General features: G+C 35.1%; 2 protein-coding genes across 2 annotated transcripts; one reads left to right on the forward strand and one right to left on the reverse strand.

The window, feature by feature from the left end:
- The first annotated feature begins 725 nt into the window (after positions 1–725).
- On the forward strand, positions 726–8224 carry LOC100185189 (xylulose kinase-like). The gene is made up of 14 exons (XM_018812483.2): positions 726–988; positions 1416–1506; positions 1712–1854; positions 2303–2451; positions 2819–2951; positions 3431–3531; positions 3861–3951; positions 4398–4505; positions 4793–4923; positions 5215–5330; positions 5933–6006; positions 6942–7097; positions 7416–7503; positions 7861–8224. The coding sequence occupies exons 1-14, from the start codon at positions 950–952 to the stop codon at positions 7995–7997; spliced, it is 1557 nt and encodes a 518-aa protein (XP_018668028.1). The 5' UTR covers positions 726–949; the 3' UTR covers positions 7998–8224.
- Positions 8225–9421: 1197 nt separating this feature from the next.
- LOC100178965 lies at positions 9422–20520 on the reverse strand. The gene is made up of 11 exons (XM_002123573.4): positions 20345–20520; positions 15916–16155; positions 15196–15334; positions 14224–14411; positions 13655–13728; positions 13355–13451; positions 12859–12973; positions 12250–12367; positions 11806–11920; positions 11129–11337; positions 9422–10938 (listed from the first exon to the last, which is right to left on the reverse strand). Exons 2-11 carry the CDS (start codon positions 16130–16132, stop codon positions 10324–10326), a joined length of 1887 nt encoding a protein of 628 aa, XP_002123609.1. The 5' UTR covers positions 16133–16155; positions 20345–20520; the 3' UTR covers positions 9422–10323.
- Positions 20521–22805: the final 2285 nt, after the last annotated feature.

The raw sequence follows: 22805 nt of genomic DNA on the forward strand, positions 1-22805 counted from the left end.
TAAGGCTTTATAATTCTTTGAATGTTCTTTGTTTGCTACCAAATGTGATAGGAAAATAGAATGAAAAGCTGTCCTATCTTCCCCCACCCTACTATACTTGTACGTTGTTGAGTACACATGAGGATCTATCAATTTTTGTTTTTAAAATTGTATTCTCGCATAGAGTTTACTGTGGATTGGAAGCGATACCATAAATCCCACAGCCTCTTCGTCTAATAAGCAAATACCACGTGTGTTGTGCAAAATCGTTCATAAAACCATAACACAGATATAACTTTTATTTTATGGAATACAATATCGAAGGTTAGTATTTAAAAGAATCTGAAGCAGGAAATTAACAGCAAAAAAAAAAACAGTCGTTAAAACACGATATAGTAGGGTGGGGAAGATGGGACACCGCTTATTCCAATTTCTCGATCAATTTGGTAGTAAACAAAGAACGTCCTCCGCCCCACTATACTAAAGGTAATTGAGTAAAAGTGTCGAATGAAAGCGTGATTGCTAAACCCAAGGTGCAATGTAAATTATACTTTAAACCCACAAGTAACTAAACTCGTAAACGTGTAGTTTCACAGAGGGTTTTTAGATGATAACGTGTTTTGTGTTTGTCTTGCTTGTCATATATAGTAAACGTGTAAAACGAAATAAAAAGCGTACAAAAAACTCCTTGTTTACTACAAAGTTGGGCAACACAATGGTCCATCTTACCCGGACCTACAAGATACTACCTGATCCATGTCTTGTCCAAGTTTTGTCACGTTTTTTCCCCCATGTTTTGTCCAAGTTCTGTCTTTGTTATGCTTTGTTCGTCGATTTTTGTCTATGTTTTTTTGTCCATGTTTTATCATAGAGGGCGCCATGCGGGTAGTTCTTTAAAGGGAAATTCCCACAATCAATTTCACCCAATCTGACTTTAATATCTAATTCAGGAATTCCATCAGTTTTAACAATGTCGACGTACTTGGGCCTCGATTTCAGCACACAGCAGGTAAACTAAATTTATTACAAATTTAATTAAGTTCTTAACTTTTTTTCTGGTATTAGTGGAGAATCTTTCGTTACGTTACAGATTAGCCAGTACGTGGGGTCTTAGTTTAGGTTTAATTGTTATTAACTATACCCACTAAAACTAAAATATACCTTTTCCTATAGTATGTGAAAATGCATCATATCTATATCCTATTATAAAACAGCTGTAGTTTTGCTGTATAGTCGGCAAGTCCTACTTCTGTCTCTTCGTTGCTTTAACATCTTTTTTTCTATAGCAAGAGATGGGATCAAACAACACGCTTACGAATAAAATAAAGCCTTGAATGAAAACCAATATAATCTTTATTATTGCAATTATAGGAATAAATAAAAAAAAATATTATCATAAATGTAACATAAAATAACAATATTTATCTTTTCGTCAGTTGAAAATCCTTGCCACGAATAATGATCTGGAAGTTTTAACAGAAGTATTCGTACAGTTTGATACTGATCTTAAGGAATACAAGACCAAAGGTGACAAAATTTGTTATCATTTATATGCAAAAAGTAATAAATTTGCAACAAAAATGACAGTGATTAAAATTAGTTATAAATAAAAAATATGTGTTACTTGATGTCCAAACATATTGGTCAGAAAAATCCTTACCGAAAGAGTCAAAATACAAGTATAATATGCCTGGCACCAACAGTATACTCTAACCCTCTATGTTGTCATTAGGAGGTGTTCATATCCATGAAGATCAACTAACGGTAACAGCACCAACAGAAATGTGGGTAAAAGCACTTGATCTAGTGCTTGAGAAACTACAGAAGCAAGACTTTGATTTTTCCACTGTTGCCGCAATATCTGGTACTGGACAGGTAGAACCAACTTTTATCATATTTGGGTTTACTATCTGATAACCAAAGGTAGTGGGTGCGAAGCTGAGCACTGCTACTATTGTTGACATGTCTGTCTCTGCGTTGCTATGGTTTCTCATGTTTTTTTAAAATTTATGTATAATATGGTGGGGGAAGATGGGACACCTTTTTGTTCAAAGAACAATCAAAGATATATAAAACTTGATCTTTACGACTCCCATTTAAAACACGGTCAAAATCTTTGAATAATATGTGCTCGAAAAGTGTCCCGTCTTCCCCACCCTACTATATAGAAACAAAACACCAATTTGCTTTCGTTAACTTTAAGTATGCATTATATGTATTATTCTATTGCTAATGGTCAACAATAGGGCACCCATATTTTAATAAGGTAATTAATCACACAAAGTTATATAAGAGATACAATGAAATACCAATATCATACCAGCAACATGGCAGTGTGTATTGGAAAAATGGGTCAAGCAAGACATTGGAGAACTTGGACAACTCCCAAAGCCTTCACGAACAACTTAAAGATTGTTTTTCTTTAAAAAATTCCCCTATCTGGATGGATTCGAGCACAACAGCAGAGTGCAAGTATTAAATTTTTAGTTGTATATATTTATTTTGATAAAGGAGCGGGCTAAAGATGTTTTTGTGGTGGCCTGTTTTAACATTTTAAACATATATAGAAAACCTGGAAAATTGTTCACAGAGTTGATCAGTAATCAATATCTTTAATGCAGGGGTGGCAGAGATAGTTAAACCCTATCTTATTAGTTGTATTGTTTACTGATTAATACCATGTAGAAAATTGCAGGGTTCTTCTATTACCCTAGGTTTGGCACCTGTGACATTTGAAACAATTGTGGTAAACAAATTTATAAATATTAAACTGCCCAAGTCAAATTCTGTCATGCTCTTTTCCTATGATAATGGATTCACGTGAAAAGGTTCATCACAGGCATTTAGAGGATACAGTGGGTGGTGCACAAGCATTATCCGACATCTCGGGATCACGTGCATATGAACGATTTACGGGAAACCAAATTCGGAAAGTTTTTGTGAACCAGAAGCAAGATTATGATAATACGGAGGTAGGAGGGTGGCTCTCACTGCATTAAATATGTGTGGTAATTACAGCCTATTGGGTGGTCACAAATGGGTTGTCAAAATTGTCAGCCATACAGAAAAAAATAATCACCTACAAAGTTACATACATTGTAAATTTTAAGCTGACAGGAGGTGTATGAAACAAAACACAAGTGTTATAACGTTTTCCAGTCATGCAAGGTTAAAGCAAGTTACATAGACATTCAGATTTAATGAAACTGTTTAAAAGGTAAAAACTACATTTTTGAAATAAAATAAAGCTGTGCCTAACAATAGCAGGTGCAGTGTGGATTCAAGGTTACAGGTTTTCTTATACGACTGTAATATAAAACCTAGGTCAATGATTAATAAGGTAATAAGCAGTTTCTTTTGTCTGAGTTCTTCAGTTTTTTTCCATTCTTTTATTTCATTATTTAATTAAAACGCTTCATTCTGCTCATATTTGGTTATATTTAATTCACAGAGGATATCGCTCGTCAGCAGTTTTGCTGCGTCATTATTACTCGGCAAATACGCACCAATAGATCATAGTGATGGATCCGGGATGAACCTTCTTGATATTCGGTTGGTAAATTTTACCTTGAATCAAACACTAAATGATGTTTTATTGTAAAAATATGCACCTCAGTCTCTATATATGCAGCTTGACAATGGACACAGGATTTAAGTGAAGGCCCCTTTATTCGGAGATAATTACTGCCATAAAAATCAACTGTTTTTGTTAAAAAAAGTGTTATAAAATATGTGGGGTTTTTGCTAGAAAAACTTTAGATAGAAATTCACCCACACCTTTTGTGGGTATTATGTTATACTATTGATCCAAAATCCAGTTTCTCTTGGCAGGCCTGAACCGGGTATAAAGTACTCAGACAACTTACCAAAACCAATTTTAGACAAAAGAAATGGAGTCAACAATGTCTAGATGCATGCGGGGAGGATTTAGCTTCAAAACTTGGATCTCCTGTGCCATCTGCAACTAACTTGGTGAGCTAGCTGTTTCTAATCATTACCAGTATCATGGGTATTAATGTTTAACTGGTATTATTTTGATTTTTACAAATTTTAATTATTATGAATGAACAGATCTTATTTTTAATCATGCGGCCGAAAAAGGACAGTCATTATAACATGGTTGCTATGTTTTGTATACACCTGGTGCCCGTTTAGAAGATACTGAGTATGTTACTTTGTGGGTAATTGTATGTCCCACAATTTTGACAACCCATAAGGGACAACTTAGTTGGAGAAATTGCCCTTGCTGTGTCTTGCCCTAGGATATAATGGTAGCAGGGACGAGCCTTAAACCTGTACCTTCTTAGAGACAGTCCTGCTAATCTTTGTGCCATAACCTCATAACACAAGGATAAATAAGTTTTCTTCATATATTTCAACAAAATTATAAATTCAGTTGTTGTTATTTTTATTTCTAGGGCTCTATATCTTCTTACTTCGTGAAGAAATACGGTTTCAAACCTGATTGCCAAATAGTTGCTTTTACTGGTGATAACCCTGCTTCTCTTGCTGGGTGTAGACTCCAGGTAAGCACTGCATCTGTAGTGCTGAAATCATTTCTGTTACCCATTAATTTGAGAAACTGAGACAACATTGTAATATTTTTATTTATTTTTTTAAATATATTACAAAAAGCAGTCGCTTGCTGTAACTATTTTGCATGGCATAACAATATACTAAAATTTGTGTTCTGAAATTTTTTAATCAAAAACAACCCTTTTTCATCTTGATAAATGTACATTAGGATTATGTTTTTTTTTGTTTTTATTAGTAGTACAATGATTTTACATGATTATCAGAAAGTTTTTCTTAGAGAGGTGATGTAGTAGTGAGTCTGGGAACTTCTGACACACTTCTGTTGTGGCTTGATGAGCCTCTACCCTCCTTGGAAGGCCATATATTTATCAACCCAATAGATGACGATGCATACATGGCACTGTTGTGGTAAAACTGATCATTTTTAACATTTCCATTTTTAAAACTGCTTATTTAGATTTTGATTTTCCTTTTTAACGACACTGGTGTGTTAAATAATTTAAAAAATTTAAAAAACAATCACCCACAAAATTAAATATATGGTAACTCATAAGCAGGCAAGAAGTGTATGAAATAAAACATTTGTGTTATAACAATTGTCAATTCACTGGCTCTAGAGGATAAATTAATAGTAACTGTATTTTTTACCTTTTTATTTAGCTTCAAAATTTACAAATTTTGTCTTCTTTTAAAACCTAGCTTCAAAAATGGGTCGTTAACAAGAGAGCGATTTCGAGATCAATTTAGTTCGGGTTCCTGGGAGAAATTTTCCGATCAACTCCGTACCACACCTGCTGGCAATGATGGGAACCTGGGTGAGTTGTTTTAGAGTAAGGGGGAGACATTTTGAAATAATAAAATATTATTAATAGCTTTATTTGTCTCTTCGATTACGATAGCAAGGATTTAGAAATATTTTTAATGAAAAGACAGGATATAGCAACAAAGTAGTGTTGTTAAAACACGCTTACAGTTAAAAACAAATTTAGTTGGAAAAAAATAAGGGTAGTCGCTACACCAAAAAAAAGTCATTTATGTTTAAATATTTTAAGTTACTCTTTTAATAGAAACAAAAGTGAGTGTGAACTACTTACAAAGACAGAACCCGTACAAAATAAACTTCAGTTTTATGTAGCTCTTTAGTTAGTTTAATAGTATTAACATTCCTATGACTCTCTAGTTATGTAGCAGATATTAGGAAAAAATAAAGTTACAGACCGACATGATATATCAACAAAATGACGGTTGTTAAAACACAATTACTGTTTATTTGTATGGTTGAAAAAAGTATAAGTAAACTGTGGTTTATATTCAAGGTTCCTTGATGTGCCTCACATAGGAGATAATCTATATAGAATAGAATTTCTTTGGCAAAATTATTATCAAATACCAAACGCAATGTTGCATTTTATTTCAGGCATTTTCTTTGATGTTATGGAAATTACACCAGCAATTGAAGGCCAGTATAGATTTGACTTCAATGATAGGATGGTAGGTAGTTTTTATACTTGCTGTAAAATATGGAAAAATATTCATAGATACTTTTATAGAAATGATATAATCAAGTGACAGACATTAAAATAATAAAAACATACTTACCCACAAAGTTATGTATGTGGTAACTTGTAAGTAGGCACGAGGTGTATGAAACATAACGGTGCTACAACCCCTTTATTATGAACACTAGGTTGATTCAATGTGTGTTAAGTGTATTGTCTAAGAGCGTATACGCATATCAGCATCGATTCCAGTATCTTTTGGTTACTATGTGTAAGCGCCTAACCACCCAGCCTGAGTTGTGGCCCTAAAGTTACATTATTCATATCACGAATAAAAATTTAATCATGCATTTAAATTAAGCAGGCACGAAGTATATTAAACAGAACATTGAATTCCCCTATACAAATGTTCTGCTACTTCTGATGTTCTGTTTCATACACCTCGCGCCAGCCTAGAAGTTACCACGTATGTAATTTTGTGGACTGTTTTATTACTGTATGGCTGACAATTTTAACAACGCATTAGTGACAACTGGGTTTGGGCAGTTGCCGTTGTCTTGCTCACAGGGCACATACGCTTACAACAGTAGCACCGATGAGCGTTGAACCCATAACCTCTGGGTTGAATGCTGTCATGCTTACCACTGTGTCACAACCCTGACTACTTAATGGTAAATAATTTAAAAACATTAAAAAAAAGTTAATGTTTTTTTACTAGAGAATCCTTAAAAAAACTATTTTAACTTTAACGTTTTTTACTGGACTATCCAAAAAAGACTATTTTAACTTTAATATTTTTTTTACTGGAGGGTCCTAAAAAAAACTATTTTAACTTTAACGTTTTTTACTGGACGATCCCAAAAAAAATATTTTAACTTTAATGTTTTTTACTGGACGATCCAAAAATGACTATTTCACCTTAATCAGGTAAGGTCATTCCTCCCAGCACAAGAAGTACGTAGTTTGATTGAAGGACAGTTTCTTGCCAAACGATATCACGCTGAAAAACTTGGGTATCAACTTGGTCCTCACACCCGTGTGTTGGCCACTGGTGGTGCTTCAAGAAACCAAGAAATTTTGCAGGTGATAGAAATTTTACACCACTGCTTCTTAAATTATTTTGTGTAAGGTTTTTCTGGTAAAAGAGGTTTTTCCAGAAATTTATTTTTTTTGAGGGGGGGGGGTTACTGTTAAAAAAAATACTTTTAATTTTTTAATGTTGCTCTGCCACCCAGGAATATATAAGTTACATTTATTTTATAAGAAATAAAAAATATATTAATTCAAATAATACAATATAGAAATATCACACTATACACATTAGGTGCACAAGGTGCCCCGCTTTTATACACTACTATTTTTGTAATTTTTAATATGTTTAAACCAGCCAACTCTTTACAGGTTTTATCTGATGTATTCCAGTCACCCGTATACACACTCGACACTTTGAACTCAGCATGTCTTGGTTGTGCTTACAGAGCAAAACATGGTAACTACATTTCTTTGTTGTTTTTTTTTGCATCCTGATTTACTGTAATGTATAGCCCTATTTATTGTTACATTTGGGGCCATTGCAAAGTGGTTAGCGTGCCCACCTCTAGTTCAAAGTTAACAGGCTTGGCGAAAGTTGACGCTGCTGTATTTGTTCTTGGGCAAGGGATTTAACAGACATTGTCCCAACCCAGTGGTCCAATTTGTGTTGTAGCACCCTGGGTGTCGAGGTAATGGTTCAACTTAGGTCCTATGCCGTACCATACTGTGAGACCTCACCCAGATAATAAACAAAAATTCACTTCCACAATATATATACCTTTTCCTGTACACTAAACACATACTGCTCCCACAGGTATCAGTGGAAACGATTCATTTTCAGAAGTGTTTCGTAGCCCTGCAAATTATAAACTTGCAGCCAGACCCAAGAATGTAGAATATGATGTGGACAGATATGGAAGGGTGGAAAACTCTTTGTTTAATATTGTTTAATAATTAAATGTATTAATGCCTTCAGGAAAATTAGTTTGATTTAATTTTTATATGACATTAATTTGCCTTTTCAGTGTATGTTTAATTATTTTTTTTGTTTATGAAGCAAAAATATTAAATAAGTTTTTGGTTTGAAATGTAATTTTGAATTTCGTGCAATCTATTATTGCAAATGTAATTAGTGTTATTTCTAATCGTGCAATAAAAACGGCGTTGGAAAGTATGAATGAATGAATGTGCTTACTTATTTATTTTCGCGTAGTCAGGCAACGACATTCGTTATAACACGGGTGTTCTATTTCATACACTTAATGGCCGCTTACGAGTTACCATCAATAAATTAGGGGTAACTAGGTTTTTAGATTTTTTTAAAAAACATAGCTGAAAAAAATTAACTCATAACGGGGCGCTAGTTTGTCGAAATTGGACAGGAAAACACATATGCCTAAATGGTAGCAGGGTCAAGCCTAGAACTTATATTCTCTTAACTGGAGACAGGGACCACATCGGCGAATGAATGAATGTACTTACTTTATGCTCGTGTGGCCGGAAAATGACAGCAGTTATAACATGGGTGTTTTGTTTTATACACCTCGTGATATTACGAGTTACCATATGCATGTTACTTTGTTGATAATTTTTGTTGTCGAAGTTCTACTGCCGTGTTCATATTGTTGCATTAACCTATTGCTCATCGTGTATGGTTACCAAGTAACCAACTTTGCGGATTTTTATATTGGCAAAACTATTAGTGACCACTGAAAACATTTCCGCCACCCTACTACATCAATGTCGATGTGTAAATATATTCGCCGACATTGATATAGTATATAGAGACTGACGATGCCGAAATATATTAGGCGAAATATATTTCTCAATTACCATTAGCGGTTGGACTTGATTTTTGTTGGTTACGTTTTCGTAACACCAGATCTTTACTGTATAGTAGGGTAAGGGAAAACGGGACACTTTCTCATTATATTGTCTTGTCCCATTTGGTAGTAAACAAAGAAAATTCAAAGAATTATAAAACCATATCTTCACGACTCCCATAGACCGTTTAAATGTTTAACAATTAGGATGTTTGGATATTTTTTGTTAAAAGTGTCCCATCTTCCCCCACCCTACTTTATATATATATTCAGTCTTATTAGGAATTATTAGAAAAAATTATTAGAAAACAGTCCCTCACCCTACTTTATATATCAATGTCGGTGTGTATATATATTCAAATCGGTAGCACATAATATTCGAATATTCCGATCGTTTGAAACAATTACCAACGGTCTATAGTAGTCGCGGTTTTATAATCCTTTAAATGCTCTTTGTTTACTATCAAATGGAATGAGAGAATAGAAAGAAAAGATATTCCATCCTAATATATATATAGACAGCATCAGAGCGTACGCACTGACCGCTGTGCATGTATTAATAGATATACTACTCTGTACCTGAAACATATTATGAACAAATGCTAATGACAATATCGAAAAAGCAGATATTTAATATAAATCTAGATAACAATATTTTGAACGATTTTAAATTACAAAATAATTTGCATTTTACCAAATTAAAACGAACTCTCATACTAAAAAACTTTGAAGATATGAAAAAAAGTTGTAAAAATATACACGTCTTCACAAGTTTTATGTATGTACATAAACAAAAACCGTATTTCAACCGGAACCGACTGGATTGTTATGAAAACGATATATTTTTTTAAGTTTACCAGGCGTTTTTTGAGTGGCGAAAACTTTAAAATCGTAGGTTGGAATAATATAATTGCCTTGTTATCTGAATCAACTAATTTCAGAAGTTCTAGAAATCCAGCCTTAGCGTAAATTATATAATTTTACAGCTTTAATTGGGAAGTATTGTTGCGAAGATTGGTAAGAACAAATGGTCGTATTAGTGGCCATAAATGCACCAAAGGGTTTTTACCAATAAAAATAAAAACTACAAAAAAACATGTGCAAAAACATCATAATATTTACAAGAGGTTTGTTACTTAATAATGTGGAATATTAAACATATTCGGCAGTTATAGGTAATACAAGTATAGTACTGTGGGGTAAGATAGATACTGTTAGCACATAATATCCAATGTTTCCTAATCGTCTTTTGAGAAATTAACAGCAATTAACAATATTTTAGAGTCATGAGGATATGTTTAAATGATGCTGTGAAAGTTCTTAGATTACTACCAAATGGAACGACAAAAGAGAATTAATCATGGACCATCTTACCCCAACCTACTATATATTTTGCCCGGTACCAACAGCACCAGAACATTAAATACATTTTGCGTTTATATTGTTTCGACGTTTTACTGATAAATTTGTAACGCGGCCCCGTTCGAATTTTTTTCTTTCATCGCGTTCTGGAAGCTGTCTACGTCATCCAGTGTGACGTCAAAGTTGATGTCGTCGTCATCGGAAAGTACAGGATCAACTTCCGAGGATCCAGAAGAGGACGTTGGATTTTCGTAAAACTCGGTGATCGAATTCGTCTCCTCCGGGATCGTGTCCAGAGCAGGATCAATCGGATGTTGGTCATATCTCATTACTTGCTCTTCTTCCTCTTTCGGAGCAAAATTCCCGTAATATTCAATGTTGTTTAATCGATCATACGCATCGTGTTTCTCTTCCTCCATAGCAGTGACGTCATCATACGTTGTTATGACGTCAGCACGAGGCGGTTCCTCCTCGAACATATCACCTTCTCTGTACATAGACATCGTATTATCTTCACCTACGTCATCAATGTCCGATTCGTCATCTGATGACGTCAGCGATGGAGATTGACTCTCTAGCTCCACTGCGGGGCCGATGTCATCCAGATTGAGATACCGCATGTTTTGAATTTCCGGTGAGAATCTTCCATTGCGTGTTGGACGTGTGACGTCTACTTCAATAGCGGATCTTTGCTTTGGAGGAGGTTCCTATGAAACGAATAAATGATTGTAACTAAATGAATGGAAGATTATTTGTGCGCGGTCAGAAAACATCAGCCGTTATAACACGGGTGTTCCGTTTCATACACTTCAGCTTACGAGTTACCACGCTTATAAAATTGCTCTTCAGTGCCCGCTTACGAGTTACCATTAATAACACAACTTACAACCAACGTACCTTGTATGAAAGAGGCGTCGACTTTTCCCTGCTTAACCTAAAATGCATTGCGACCATTCCGTCGCGCTTGCACGCCACCTCGCGGGTTGATTTCCACCGGTTCCGGCCTTCCATGCACATTCCGGTAAATGCTGCTGGAGATGACGTAGATGAGGAATGACTTGGTAGGATTTGCGAGTCGGACGTCCACGACTGGGACATCACTATGCCTAGTAATTGGTTGGGATGAAAAAACTATGTTTTAGAAAGTGGTGTTTAATTAGGGGTATAAATAATTAAACCTGTTGCGTAACAAGATTGTATTATGGTGTTGATTAGAGATAGGAAGCAGTTAAAGTGTTGTCAACTGGTTGCAAATCGGTTTTACTAATTATTCGACTTCTATTTTGATCTACATAAGACCTAGGTTTAGGTCAGAGTTGGACCATTATCCTGACAGCCACGGTGCTACAACCCCTTTATTATGAATACTAGGTTGATTCAATGTGTGTTAAGTGTATTGTCTAAGAGCGTATACGCCTATTAACATCGATTCCAGTATATTTTGGTTACTATGTGTAAGCGCCGAACCACCCAGCCTGTCTATATTGTCAGCTATACAAAAAACACACAGAGAAAAACAACTAACAAGTTGCACTTCATACGCAGAAACGAAGTCCGAAAATATAATAACTCACCTGGCAAGTCTAATTTAATATCAATTTCGAAATTATAAAGATCGAAATCGAACTCGGGAATTTCATCTTCGGTTTCAACATTGCTGTCTTGTTTCTTACTTGGCGTAATGTTTAACTGCAATGTAAAAAATAACTTCTACTATTCGAATGAACAAAGGTGAATTAATAAAATAAGAATGAATGTGATTTATTCCTTCTCATGTGGCCAGGCAGCAGCAGTCGTTGTTCCATTGGTGTTCTGTTTTATACACCGCGTGCCCGCTTTACGAGTAGGTACTACGTGTTCAATTTATGGAAATGACGTTGCTATTTTGGGCGATAAACTCCAGAAGAAAAAAAAAACACTTAAAAAAATACAAAAAAAACACTTAAGAATAATCACTCATTGGAAACCTCAGGGGTAACCGGTATACACCACGGCTCCGAACAAATTACTTTACTTACCTTCACTGTTGTGCCATAAGGAACGGATTGAGGGGGAACAACAATGTCGGATTTATCAGGAAGATGTATAACACCATCACCCCCTGAGCCCTTCCAATCGTTCTGTAGTTCCGCCCAACTAAACGTAAATTATACTTTGGGTTTATAAATAGACACACGAGGTTGGATATATGGCATACAACAGATCCGCTTTGAGGAAATTCTATTTTTTCTCTACATGGTCATCCATAGTAAGCCATGGGCCATGCGTGTAGGAGAAAGTAACTTGAATGTAATGAATGAATGAATAAATGTAACTCACTTTATCCTTGCGTGGCCGTAAAACGACTGTAGTTATAACACGGGTGTTATTACACCTCGTGCCAGCTTACGAGTTACCATGTATTTTACTAGTGATTATTTTTGTGGGTAATTATTTTTTTGGTAATTTTTATTTTTTTTTGTATGGCTGATACTTTGTTGGACAACCCATTATCTATGTGGATATCTTCTCAATAGCAGACACTTTCTATGACATATAACCATTTAAAGTCTAAACCCTACGCTATACAGTACCATAAAAGTCATCGTAACCGGTTGATTAAAAATAATTTAAACCCTATAATGCACCTTGCTTCCCCGTTTAAATAGTATGTTGGGGTTTTCCCTGTAACGTCATCAGAGCTTTGTGACGCACGTGATGACGTACGAGTCAACGAAGATTGTGATTGGCGAGTCGTTCTTTCTAATAAAAACAACTAAGAATAAATCATCGGACCATAGCGTCCATAACTATTTATGTATAGTAGGCAGGGTTAAGGTGGATATAATGTTACCACATACTTAACCGTATTTGCAAACAGTGTTTTAAACGAGTTAACAACGACTATTTGAATCGTGGGGATATGGTTATATATTGGTGGAGAACGATGCGATACATTTTCACTTTATTTTCTCGTCCCATTCGGTAGCAAACAAAGAATATTCAAAGAAATATAAAACCGTATTCTCACGACTCATTAGACGATTGTTAATTATTTAAAACACAGTCACCATGATAAGATATTAGGTGCTAAAAGTCTCCCATCATTCCCCACAGTACTAAATATAGACCCCACAGTAATACCTTCAAGTTCTCGTTCTTCGCATAAAAGTATTTCCCGAATATCATCGGTTGCTGCAATTTCTGAAGCCTTTTTTCCATCTTTGTCACGTATTCGAACCTATATGTGCATGCGATGACGTTAAATAAATTATTCTTTAGTTTTCACAAATTGCAGTAACATAATTATATATAATCGCATCTTCACGACTAAAAGAGCACTGTTGATTTTTAAAAACACGATTAAGAATTACGAAATTTTATTTCAACAGTATCCATCTTACCCTAAAGTATTTTCTACTAAACGTTTTACTGCACACTTGCCTTTGCATGGAATTTGAGCAAAAGTAGAACAGATTTGTTTCCAGTTTTCGACGCGACGTGTAGAGCGGTTTGACCTATAATGTACAACTGTTCTAAATCGCAATAATATAGGGGAATATATATATTGTACTGTCCTTATTGCATACACAATCACCGACCATATGGATAGATGAATAAATGTAACTTATTATCCCCGCGCGATGGAAGGGTCGGTTCAACCAAACTCTTTAACATACGAGTTTTTAGTTACACGCAGTTCGTAATATACCTACTAACAAGATATGATGTGTTCTTTATGCATGACTGACAATTTAACAATTCATTAGTGACCATCACTGGGTTGGAGTAATGATCGTTTGGTAATGTTTCAAAGACAGAGAATGTATTTTACTGATTTTTATAAAATAAGGGATTTCGTTGGAATTTTAAACTATAGATACCGCATCTTATACTTTCTTTGTTTTTCAAGTTAAAGGTAACGTTTACAAAGCTACAGAAAATATTCAACCTCTATCATATAAAAAATATGAATTACGTTTTTATATTAAACTGAACATAACATGTTATACCGTCTTCATTTTTCAAGTTGGGATTCGCCGCAAATCGTAACAACATCCCTGGTAACATTGGATCAACTCCCCGCTTGGAGGCGCACAAGTGTAGAGGTGTATTTCCGTTAAAATCTGCCACGTTCGGATCGGATTCAGCTCGTAGAAGAAGCTCAATAATTTTCCATTCATTTCCACCGTTAATAGCGCTAGAAAATAAAGTTTTTAAATTTTAGGGTTAGTGGGCTAACTTGGCCCAAATCCCAGACCTTTAATAAATGGTTGGGGTAAAGTGGTACACGTTTTTATTCCCTTTTATGGTCTCATTTGTTAGTAAACAAGAAATGTTCATACAGTTGTTTATTCATATTCCCACGACTCTTAACGAGCTTGTTAATTGTTAACCAAACTATATCTATCTTACCCACAGTAGTACTGTATCTCCACAAGGCTGGAATATATACTTTACGTAACGTGGTGTATAGAAAATGTAATTTTTCGAGAATTTATGCGGCCGGTCGATTCTAATCGTAGTCACGCAGGTGGTAAGTGAAAACAATTGTAATTCAATTAGCTAAATACGAATTACAATGTTTGGAATTCCAAGTCTAGTTACAAGCATGCGTGGGCGTATTTAGGAGTCGTACGTATCAAAAAGCATAGACGAAAAGTAAACAGTTTGATCAGAACTGGTAATTTACTAATACTGTGATGGATACCGTTAGCACACAATATCCAATATTTCTTAACCTTGTTTTAACAACTAACATCGCTCTTTTAGAGGTGTAAGGATACGGGTATATATAATTCCTTGAATGTTCTTTGTTTACTACCAAATGGAATGAGATAAAAGAATGAAAACAGATGTCATCTTATCCCAACCCACTATATATGCCAACAGAAACAAATTATGACCATACTGACACACGTCTTATATACAAATACATTAACACAATATATTATATTATAAACTTAACAAAACAAAGTTCCAACCTGTGCAAAGCAGTTTCCCCGTTTTTATTTTGTATTTTGCAGTTTGGTCCAGCATTTAGCAAAGTTTCAACGAATGATATATTGTTATAATAACCAGCCGCTAGGTGGAGTGCCGTGTTTCCGTCTTCGTCGGTTTCATCTGAAATCATAGAATGTATCGGTCAGTTGTTTGTAAAAACAACTTAATGACTGCATATAACTTATTTATCCCCGCGTGGCCGGGCGGCAACATGCCTTATAATTAGCACGGATGTTTTGTTTCATACATCTAGTGCCCGCTTACGAGTCACTACACACGTAAACTACTTTGGGTTTGTTTTTCGCTTTTTTAAAATTACTTTTGGATTGTTTTTCTCTGTAGAAAAAACCTCTGGTCAGTAAAACAATAAACAACCACGGCAAATTTAAGTAAAATCACGTATAACACTACTATATATATATATAACACTCAAGGAGAGTGTTATTTGTTGTTCAAATTCGAGGGAACAAACATTTGTATTTATTCTGTGTTGCTGGTAAAGCTTTGTACACACGGATGTCCTGTTACAGTTACACAGTACACAGATATACCTCTTATAACAAACAGTAAACACGCGTATACGCTTTTTCACTGTTTTATGTTAGCCGATAAAAATAAAACGATAAAAATGAATGAAAACAGAAACCACGTTATTCATCTTACCCTACTCTACTAAAGGTACGAACATTAATTCTACTTACCGACATCTTTTATATGCTGCAATAACTTGGTTAACACGTTGACATTATTCTTCGTCTTAGCTGCTGTATGTAACGACGTCCTTGATCTTCTTTCACTAAACTTTCGGTTGGGATTTGCTCCTCTCTTCAGCAAGGAGTCCACCTTTTTCACCATCCCTCCCTCCGCTGCCTCACTGAGAGCAACATCCCTTTGCTCCGGAGTCATGCTGTTCCCCATGGCTACAGATTTATATTATACGTCTGAAATGAAACATATTGTGAAAAATAGGTATAGTGGGGTGGGGTAAGATGGACATCTTACATTCTATTTTCTCGTTCATTTAATAGTGAACAAAGAACATTTAAAGAATTATAAAAACGTATTCTCATTTTACGCTTCTGTTTTGTTCATAGGCGTGTTATAACGTCTGTTGTTTTACCATTACATTCCTACTTTTCACTTTTGTATATATACTACTTTGACCTTTGATCATGTGACCGAAAAGGCAAAACAAAGTCACTTATTCATTTTTCCATAGGTTCTGCCGCATAAAACAAGAGATACAGATCTATTACTAACACCTAATAGGCTACGCAATCACAAAACAAATGCGTTAAAACCTTTTTCTGGTTTCAAGTTCTCACATACTTTCATGGCATAGGAAACAGGTGTACAATTTTAACTGCCCTTTATGAACCTATCAAACCTGTAGCTACCACTATCACGCTTCTGTGAAGTTATTACCGCTATTATATACTCATATTTCAAAACTAGTCCTATTTACTACGTCGTACATGATCTTCGTATATCCCACTCAATATCAAAGCATTTATATTATTACAAATCTACTTAAGAAATCGTTACAGTCATTTATTTTCACTAACAAACCCGCAGCTGTTTCCTTTCTAAGCAACTCAACCGTTCGACGTATCAAAGCAAGCTAAAGTTCCACCGAAATTAAACGGTGATTATAGTTTGTTTATTTTATGGAGGAGCTGCGCAGCTCGTGCTTGTGGTATATTGTATATAGTTTCATATGTTTTGGTTAGATGTTGAACGGCGTTTTATATACTGGCGCAAATCAAGAAATGTAAGACTAAATCCATAGACAAGACAATGATCGTATAAAATCAAAAACTATTACTTCGGGTGAACCAACTCATAGTTTCATAAACCGTGTTTATATGACGTTTCGTTGTGTCGCTTGCTTTATCCTCGTGTGGCCGGAAAACGACAGTCGTTATAATAAGAAGTTTTCTGTTTCATGAAGCAATTTTCAAAGGACACCTGCGCCCATAACGATTTCACATGCGGGAGCTTCGAACCGCTAACCACTGCGCCACGGCGGAACGGACTTCCACGGCAATGTTTTATCCTCCGGTAGGCTACTATAGGTAAATTAATACAAATTTTCAGTAAAATGAAACAGTGATACGTGCTAAACTGTCACGGTTAATATTAATTGTTTCCTAGTTGATCCTGCCTGTACTGATAAGCTTGTCTCAAAGATTAAGTCATTACAAGTATACGTGCACTTGTACAGCGAAACTACGAATACCTCGTTAAAAAAGGAAAACAAACCGAAAACTGGTAAAAAGTTAAAAAACGTAGACCAACTTAAAAAACAACAAGTAGAACCAACCTACATACAACAGGAAATATATCGCTACAAATAGTTCACTGCCTTCTAACCACTAGCGTTCTCATATGATTAATGCTTCTCATAAGCAACAATACTAAATTCCTGAACCCCGTACGCAAACATACCTTCATCTTCCAAGGTACGTTCAGGTGTGCTTAATGGGCGTCGTGGTTTAAGCGAGACTTTACAATGGCTGAGCTCAAACAGTGGGTGGAGTTAAACAACCGAATTACGTTATTTTGTTCGCCGCAAAACGTTCGAAAGGGAGAGTTACGGAAATGATTTAATACAGCACGAAAGTCAAACGCATCTACGTACATATTGGTAAAGCAAACAATGTCAATGTTAACGTGATACTTTCCCTTTCGCTAAAAGTCCAAAGTTTAAAATATCTAACATATAGTAGGGTGGGAAATTTTTTTGCACATGTATAGAATTGCGAAACTGCATCTTCGCGACTCACATAGACCGTTGTTAATTGTTTAAAACATGATTAGGGTATTTGAATATTATGTGCTAAAGGTGTCCTATCTTCCCCACCCTACTATACTGCTGTATACCATGGCAGTACTTTATTCAACCACAATATCCAGACATGTAACTTACATCATCATCAATATAAACAAACCCACGCGAAACGCTATCTGCCCCTATATATATCACTCTATAATTAATTTGATGCTTCATATTCTGATATTAAGTTAGATAACGAACCGATCTTCTTATTAAACTCAACTGTCCTCAATTAAATCAGGTTATCATACCAAATCCTCTTAACAGTAAACGGCTACACTGCATACTGATTACTTCGGCAAAACACGTTGAGTTTAAACTGCCACGCTTTTGCTAAAAGGCAAAACTAGTTTGCTCGAGCATGCGACGTGTTTTTCAGTATACGAAATCCAAACAGTTGATAAATAGCTCAAAGAAAAGATACAGTGATATGGTAGCAGAAATATCGGAACTTAATTAATATTGAGCTTATTAACATTTGCCTACTCTAGTTCCCAAGCTGTAATTACTCGCGTACCGTTTTCTGTTTCGAACATTTCTAATGTGTGCTGGGAGCTACAATGTTTGTGTTATTTACTTCATTTACTGCTGGCGTGTTTAACTAGCGTTTCTGCCATTTTGAGAAATCAATATAAATCACATCAATATTTTCCATGTCTTAATCTTCGCTATCATATAGGCGGGTGGGGGAAGATGGGACACCTTTTTATTCTACTTTCTTGCCCAATTTGGTAGTAAACAAAGAAAATGCACAGAATTATAAAAGCATATCCTCACGACTCCCCTAGACCGTTGTTAATTGTCTAAAACACGACCAGGACATTTAGATAATATGTGCTAAAGGTGTTCCATCTTCCCCCACATCACTGTATATTGTTTCACTGTAAAAGCTTGTATAAAACATACCTTACATTTAAGTACCATATCATGTGGGAACCACTGTTCTATATAATCACTGTGTTTGCTATTCCAACCACAAGGCTTGTCCTTTATATTTACTCAGGTGAGGAACCAATTTACTGAATATTTCTCCATCTCTGACGTAAATTATGTAGTAAACAAAGAATCTTTACAAAATTATATAACCATATCCTCACGATTCTAAAATATTGCGGTTTTTTTTTATAAAAAAAAATTAGAAGTTTCTATATGGTGCTAACCGTATTCATCTTACCCGAAAGTAGAATATATATACATCAGCAATGCGTCTTGAAAATGTAATGAGCTTTATTAATGTTCTACAAAACTGTAAATATTCCAACAAACCGATTCTGATATGCTTAATTTGTCATATAAACACAAATAACTGTCACCGAGTTGTAACATGGATAAGGGAACATGCTACATAATGGTTACTTTACAAAACAAGTACGCTATGTTGGAAAATATAGTGAGTTTTGCGTAGGATTTAATTTGGCATAAAACATTGGCAGTGCATGAAATTTAGTTATAACCGGTTTTATCAAGTTACAGAGTCGGATTTTTTCTGCGGAGATTGAGTGTTGTTTATGTTTGATTTGGACGCGAATTGCAGCAATTCTTCTGCGAGTTCGCATAATATTACAGACGGAAGTTTAACAGCTCTTGGGCTCTCTTTAGCGGCGGGTTTTTCATCGTTTGCTTCGCCGTCAGTGGGCGTCCTATCTAATGACGGGCTGTCACATTTAGGCGTGTGTTGTGGCGTGTCGGGTTGAGACAGAGACTTAGGCGTCCCTGATGGTGTTATAGACTCACTAAGTTTAATAGTATTGGTAAGAAGTGGGGTGGTTATTCTGGGAGAGTTTTTCCCACCAACAAGAGGAGTTTTAAACTCATTAGGAGGTTCTATTTCATCTGGTACAATGATGGAAGACATTACTGACAAAGCTGATAAAACTCCTTTTGCAGCTAATACTGTCTTTGAGAATCTGTTAAAATGAAAGGTAGAACTAAATTTTTACCGCAAATACAAAAGACAGGATAAACAGTAATTGTAATAAATCTTCCAATAAAAAATTCCTTTAACTGGCCGACTGAAATCTTTTTTGATTAATATCATTTTAATACAAAATATGTGCAAAAACACAGATTTTCTAGTCAGTTTCAATAATAACATAAAGCCCATATGCCTGTATAAAAATGCTTCATTTTCAAATGCTTAGCTTCTACCAGTACCACCACTGATGTTGATTTAGGTATTCTTAAAACGTAAACAGATTAAAACCAATTCAACATACATATCCAAATTAAGCGGTGCTGACTAGAAATATACAAACACACCAGACCAGATAAGATAAATCATAAAATATTCCTACCTGATGAGAATTCCTCTTTCTTCATCATCCAAGTCCTCTCCATCTTCATCCATGGATTCAAACACAGCCGATGCGGTTGCTAAGCAACAAGACACCGACACTTCACTGGAGGACATTGTGTTGGAGTTGTCGTATTCAATCTTGGTGTGAAAATTCATCCATTGTTCAGTTAACATGGAGAGAACGGAAACTACACTTCTTCTTTGCTTAACTATGGTGGAAAATGAGGTTAAACAAATGCCATGGCCCATGATACAAAGTATAAATTACTATATAGTAGAGAGATAGGCATTACATCATGGCCATTAGGTTTTTAATTTTAAGCAAAATCTGCGGTGATATTGTTAAAATGCATTCATACTCAGTCATCAAACAAAGGGAACCTAATTAATTAATTTGGTACCTAACAGCAGAAAAAAAACATTTTTACATAAAAAACTGGGATGTCAGTCCCAACAGCTTTTACCCTGTTGTAACACAAACAAAAGTATACACAAGAATTAATAACGTTTCCTAAACTACATTTTATTAACTATAGAATGTCACCCCAAATTTTACTAAGTTAAAAAAAACTTGACACCTATTAGACTTCTTCCCAGGTCAGTTTCAGTTATCGTATGCAATGCATGTAATGGATGACACAGTGTGTGAAGGGTGCTGGCTTCATTGTAAAGTTGTCCCAATGCTTCCAACAATGAAGCTGGAAAAAATGAACAATAATTACTTGAATTTTAAATACAAAACAATACAAAATCTGGTTATAATAAATGCTATAAATTTATTTGCAGTTTTGTCTGCTATACACTCTTTTCAAACCTCATGACCCAAAAAGCAGTTTTAAAAGTTACATACATGGTAACTTGTAAGCTGGAAAAGGACAAAGGTGTATCAGAAACAGAACACCCGTGTTATAACAACTATTGTTTTCCAGCCACACGTGGATAAAGCAAGTTTCATTTATGCTATAGTAGTAAAAATATATGCAAGGCCTAAATTAACTGTATTACACAAACTACATATTTCACATACCAACAAATTCCTTTGTTGAGAATTTTTCCAGAACTTTTTCTGGTGATAATTTAAACAACTGGTCCAAAACTTCTGACAAAGAACTCAGTAATTTGCCTGAAGGTTTAAAGAGAAATGAATTAAAATTATATGAATACACATAATCTATGGTTTTACCATTAGTTGAGCAGCTCAAAATAAATATGGAATTTTCGTGCAGATCCTTCACGTTTTCCTCCGCAGTTTCCACCCAAAGATTTGAGGATTTTTGGTCAGCCAGGCAAGTTCTTAAAAGCCGGACTGTTTCCAGAAGTGTCCGAGTATCAGATGCAGAAAGTAGAGCTAGAATAACAGATCTAAAGTAGAAGAGATCTGTAAAAACTGATGTTGCGCAACACTGGTAATAAAACCCATAAGATTTAGGTCACCTTAGGTCAGATAGTTTGCTGATAGCTTCACATGCTGTGATGCTGCACGCCATGTTTGCAAGGATACCAACGCAGATCTCCTGCAGAAAGAATTTCGATTGATCAATACTGTTAAATAAATGACCTAACACCACATCATAAAAACGCAAAAAAAAACAAACAATTCTATTCTACGTGGGGTCCTACTGGTTCTGAGATTTAGGGCACAGTTGGTTCATTAGTTACCCCAACAGCCAGGGTGCAACAACCTATTGTTCTAGTTGCCACTAAGTTAGAAAAGTGTCACATATGCCTATGAGTATCATTGTATCACATTAAACCCCTTATTACGATACGTCTAAACTTAGCAACATCTGCTTTCTGCATGCACACTGACATGAGTTTAATTTTTGATTATTTTTTAGATAGATATATCGGTTCAACATAAATATGGAACAGTTTATAATATATACTTTATGTATAAAAAAAAACTTACCGTCAAGCGAGGTGCTTTGCTTTTCACAATAATTCCATACAAAATATCCACTATATCAAAATCCAACAAAAACACAGCAACGTCCTATGAATATATTAAGAATATGTTACTCTGTGTGGCAGGAAGGACATGAAATTTAGCAAGTCTGAAATCTTTAATATAATTAAGGAATCACTTTTTATAATAGAGTAAGCTGTAAAATCTATTAACGCAAGCCAATGAAATGCACATAACCACCACCAACCACTGCAATTTTTTGAGGATACAATATGTCAATATTATAGCATTAAATGTATATATTTTATTAACTCAAATACGCGTAGAGCTGTTAGTACCACAGTAATATTTTTTCTTTTCTTCCACAGTAGCGAAAAAAGGGTAGTACCACAGTATTGTTAAAATTTATAAGCTCTGGTTCATGTGAAAGCTATGGGATATTTTATATTTAATTCATCCAAGTATATACCTTGTCAACACATACATCCCATAGTTTACATGCAGAGTCTTGTAACGACTCAGGGACATCTAGTGGAGGCTCTGCGTCTTCAAT

This window comes from Ciona intestinalis, chromosome 7, assembly GCF_000224145.3.
Source record: "Ciona intestinalis chromosome 7, KH, whole genome shotgun sequence".
Taxonomy (NCBI): Eukaryota; Metazoa; Chordata; class Ascidiacea; order Phlebobranchia; family Cionidae; genus Ciona; species Ciona intestinalis.